The 4,178-nt window shown below is 41.0% G+C and overlaps 2 protein-coding genes across 2 annotated transcripts; both read right to left on the bottom strand.

Annotated features, from left to right (window-relative positions):
* Positions 1 to 1,600: 1,600 nt before the first annotated feature.
* LOC133200007 (uncharacterized) lies at positions 1,601 to 3,001 on the bottom strand. Its single transcript, XM_061335779.1, has one exon. It carries the CDS (start codon positions 2,999 to 3,001, stop codon positions 1,601 to 1,603), a length of 1,401 nt encoding a protein of 466 aa, XP_061191763.1.
* Positions 3,002 to 3,010: 9 nt separating this feature from the next.
* Positions 3,011 to 3,685, bottom strand: LOC133200006 (uncharacterized). Its single transcript, XM_061335778.1, has one exon. The coding sequence runs from the start codon at positions 3,683 to 3,685 to the stop codon at positions 3,011 to 3,013; it is 675 nt and encodes a 224-aa protein (XP_061191762.1).
* Between the last annotated feature and the right edge of the window lie 493 nt (positions 3,686 to 4,178).

Raw genomic sequence — 4,178 nt, 5'->3', positions numbered from 1 at the left:
CTAATTATTTCGAATGGAAAACAAACTAAAATTTCTACATTTATATTCATAACAGATCAAGACTGATCGAGGAAAACGGGGATGTCGACATCTTTTATCGCAAAAATGTGGATCATTCTTGGAAAGTAATACATGGAAGCTTTTTCAGTCAAAGATCGGATGGCACTATCAGCATTCAAACAAGTCAGCCTGCAGTGTTGAATGCAACATTTGAAAAAAATGACATCACAAATCTCAGAAAGAACATGAAGATTTGGATAAATAAGATGTCAGAAATAGATATTGCACGGTGGGAGAACTTTCTTAAAACCTTAGATGAGACTTCAAATAACCCACAGAACTACTCACGAACAGGAAGCTGTTTGGTGTCTCTAGAAAAGCCCATAGTATGTTCAAGAGTTTATTAAAAATAATGATGACAGAGCATATTCAGCGGATACTAACAGAGGAAATGGAAACCCCAGTATTCTGCCACAATAAAAAGTCACTCAGTTCCTTTAGAAAGTTTTATTTGACAGATAGTTAACCCTCACTTGCATGTGCAAGTGCGCATGTGAACGTGCGTCTGGTAAAAAGCTACAATAAAACAACACCAAAGTAAGTAATGACAGGTACTGCTTTCCATAGAAAAATTTCTCAAAACATGATTCACTTAATTTAAAAAAAAATTACACAGACAAGCAATATCTCTTATAAATCATTAACTAACTATACTCTGATCAACTGTATCAAATTCCATGTATAAAATATATTTTTAAGACAAATACAGACTTAATTACTATCGACTATATAAGATGACATGAATAGCACACCATACTTTAAGCACATGGCACAAACATTATCTAAAATTATGCAGAACTGCAATAATTAGCATAGCTGACAATAGAGATATAGGTAAGCGATAACATAATCTGAAGAATAAACAGTGTGTAAAAACTTTAAACTACTTACACCGTGGATTACAAACATTCAACCAGGAGTAAAACCTCGCCGTGACAGTATGGCGGCACAAACACAGAAAATTAACTCGTACTTAAACACATTCAATAAAAATTCGTATTGTACTCAGTCTAACTGACGTAATAGTACAACATAAATTCTAAAGAGATGAAAATATTAAAAATTAGACAGAACACTCCCCGTTTGAAATCTCAAGATTTCACTATCAAAATTACAAACTGCTGTATTAAGAGTATGACAAAAATCAATAATCTCTCGATAACAGTCTTAAATAGTCTGTCAACACATTCTCAGACTTATACAATTTCACATTCAATGAGAAGTATCATGTCAACGACTGGTCTGATATACACTGTAGGCTTTCCATTCACAATGGTACGAATTTCAGCCTTTCGCACATGATCATCAGAACTTTTGAAGGCTTTCACAACTAAGCCAATAGGCCAGCAGTTCTGTTCAACAGTCTTGTCTTTTATAAGAGCTACATCTTCTTCGGCTATGTCACGTTGATTCTTGGTCCATTTCCTACGACTCTGAAGTAGCGGTAGATACTCCTTCTTCCAACGAGACCAGAATACACTAGCTAAAGCTTGAACACGTCTCCATTCAGCCTTGAACATGTCTCGACCATCAAAGTCTCCTAGTGAATTGACCTTAACTCATACTCGGTCTTCTGTGTCAACAGCATTGCTGGGGTCAGAATAAATGGGGAATCTTGGTCAGTGGATATCGGAACAAGAGGTCTTGAATTAATGATTGCACAGACCTCAGCCATAAATGTGTTCAGCACATCGTGCGTTAAGGTCTTTCCACTGGCATCAGTCAGCATTGAATTGATGATCTTACGGGTAATACCGATCATTCTTTCCCGTGCCCCACCCACGTGGGATGCATGGGGCGGATTGAAGACCCATACAGTACCAGAGTTGTGTAGATACTTCTTCAAGGCTGCATCATTGACGTATTTGGCATCAATGCGCAAGTCATCTACGGCCCCACCAAAGTTAGTGCCTTGGTCAGAACGGAAGGTCTTTACCTGACCCCATATGGCGGTGAATCTTCTGACAGCATTGATAAATGCAGAAGAACTCATTTCCTCAACTAGTTCAATATGAACCGCCCTTGTGGTTAAGCATGTGAACAATATTCCCCAGCGCTTGGAGTTGGCACTACCTCCTCGACTCTTACGTGAAACTACAGCCCAAGGTCCGAATGCATCTACACCTACGTTTGTGAAAGGTGGCGATGGGTCAAGGCGGTCTGCTGGTAGATCAGCCATGATCTGATACTGCGTCTTCCCTCCGAGTTTTCTGCACGTGATACATTTATGAATAATCGATGAGACAAGTCGTTTGGCCCCTGTTATCCAAAGTCCAGCAGCCCTAATAGCTCCTTCGGTGAAGTGACGCCCTTGCTGCTTGACATTCTCTTGATAGTGTCGAACCAGTAGGGTTGCTATGTGATGGCGTCCAGGTATAATCAATGGTTTCTTCTCTTTCAAGGTCAATTTTGAATTGACTATCCGACCTCCTACACGAAGAAGTCCCTGATCATCTAAAAATGGATTAAGGTTGGCTATTGGGCTTCGTCGAGGTAGGGGCTCGTCTTGTCGTATACAGTCAATCTCGTCACAGTACACCTCAGACTGCACCATTCGGATCACAAAGTGCTCTGTGTCTTGGTATCTTTCAGTTACTGTGTTAGAATCAATGTCTTTGCCTTGAAACTTGAAAAGCATGTATCTGAGAAAGTTCATGGCCAACACAAGTTTCCTCCAAGCAGAAAATCGCTGGAATCGTTGAGTCATTGCAGTGTATGGTTGTCCACCATCTTCGTCTGCAGTGCAGGTTTTCATTGCTGAAACAATAGGGCGAATCTCTTTATCTTCATCTGGCTTAATGAGTGAATGTTCATTCTCATTTTGTTCCTCCTGTTTAATAACGAGAAGTTGTTTTGGTCCTTGTAACCAAGTGCTGTCTTGAAACTCATGTGCAGGTAGACATCGCGTCGCTAAAACTGCAGGGTTATGATCAGTAAACATTTAATTCCACTAGCTTGGAGTAGTAAACTTCCTTATGCGGTCTACTCTGTTGGCAACATAGATATAGAATCTCCTAGACTCATTACAGATGTAGCCGAGGACTACTTTGCCATCAGTGTAATACTTCACAGAGTCTATTTGTATGCCCAGGTGATTCAGAACACACTGTGCAATCTCCACCGCCAACACAGATGCACACAATTCCAATCGTGGGATAGTGTGTCCACTTATGGGTGCAACTTTAGCCTTTCCCAACATGAATCCAACTTTGCACTGTCCGTCACTATCGGTTGTGCGCAAATAAACGACAGCCGCTATGGCCTTTTCAGATGCGTCACTGTACACATGAAGTTTTTTCGTCACTGCTTTGCTGAGATTTGTCACATGTGTCCGTGGAATACGCAGGGCTTCAAGTGCATCTAAGGTATTCTTCCAAGAATTCCATAGAGATGTTAGTTCTTCAGAGAGAGACTCATTCAAGTCTCGAGTCTGTGCTATCAGTTGCCTGAGTAGGAGTTTACCATAGATAGTCACTGGTGCTAAAAAGCCTAGAGGGTCATAAATCCCATTGACGGTTGAAAGTAAACCTCTTCGTGTGGCAGGTTTATTGTCTTTTGATAGTTGGAACAGAAAGGTGTCATTGTTTACATCCCAGCTTAGACCAAGGCTGCGCTGCAGAGGCATGCCCTCCCTTTGTAAATCCAAGTCTTTCAGATTTTATGCTAGGTCTTCAACTGGAAAGGCTGACATGACTTCAGGACTGTTGGAGACAAATTTATGAAGCCGGAGATTATCAAATTCCTTCAAGACGCTCTGAGTATCCTTGAGAATGCGAACAGCTTCTGCAGTGGTTGGACAGGAAGTCAACCCATCATCAACGTAAAAGTCATTTTTTACGAAATTGGTAAGGTGATCTCCATAGTTCGGTTTTGCCGCTTCAGCTGCCTTTCCGAGTCCGAGTGTTGCTACAGCAGGTGAGGGCCGGTTACCAAAGACATGGACCCTCATCCTATACTCAATGATTTCTTTGTCAAGGTCGTTATCCTTGTGCCACAAAAATCTTAAGAAGTTGCGATGATCCTCTCCTACTAAAAAACAGCGAAACATATGTTGCACATCGGCAGTCACAGCAACCATTTCCTTGCGAAATCTTAGAAGAATGCCAAGCAGGCTGTTT

The sequence above is a fragment of the Saccostrea echinata genome, unplaced genomic scaffold (genome assembly GCF_033153115.1).
Source record: "Saccostrea echinata isolate AGI-Se365-2 ecotype Australia unplaced genomic scaffold, CSIRO_AGI_Sech_v1 ptg000036l, whole genome shotgun sequence".
In the NCBI taxonomy this organism is placed as follows: domain Eukaryota; kingdom Metazoa; phylum Mollusca; class Bivalvia; order Ostreida; family Ostreidae; genus Saccostrea; species Saccostrea echinata.
This window is presented reverse-complemented; position numbering and strand designations above follow the sequence as displayed.

Bases quoted from the DNA above. Each gene is read 5' to 3' on its own strand.
- LOC133200007 (XM_061335779.1), bottom strand. From the start codon at position 3,001: ATGTTTACTGATCATAACCCTGCAGTTTTAGCGACGCGATGTCTACCT.
- LOC133200006 (XM_061335778.1), bottom strand. From the start codon at position 3,685: ATGCCTCTGCAGCGCAGCCTTGGTCTAAGCTGGGATGTAAACAATGAC.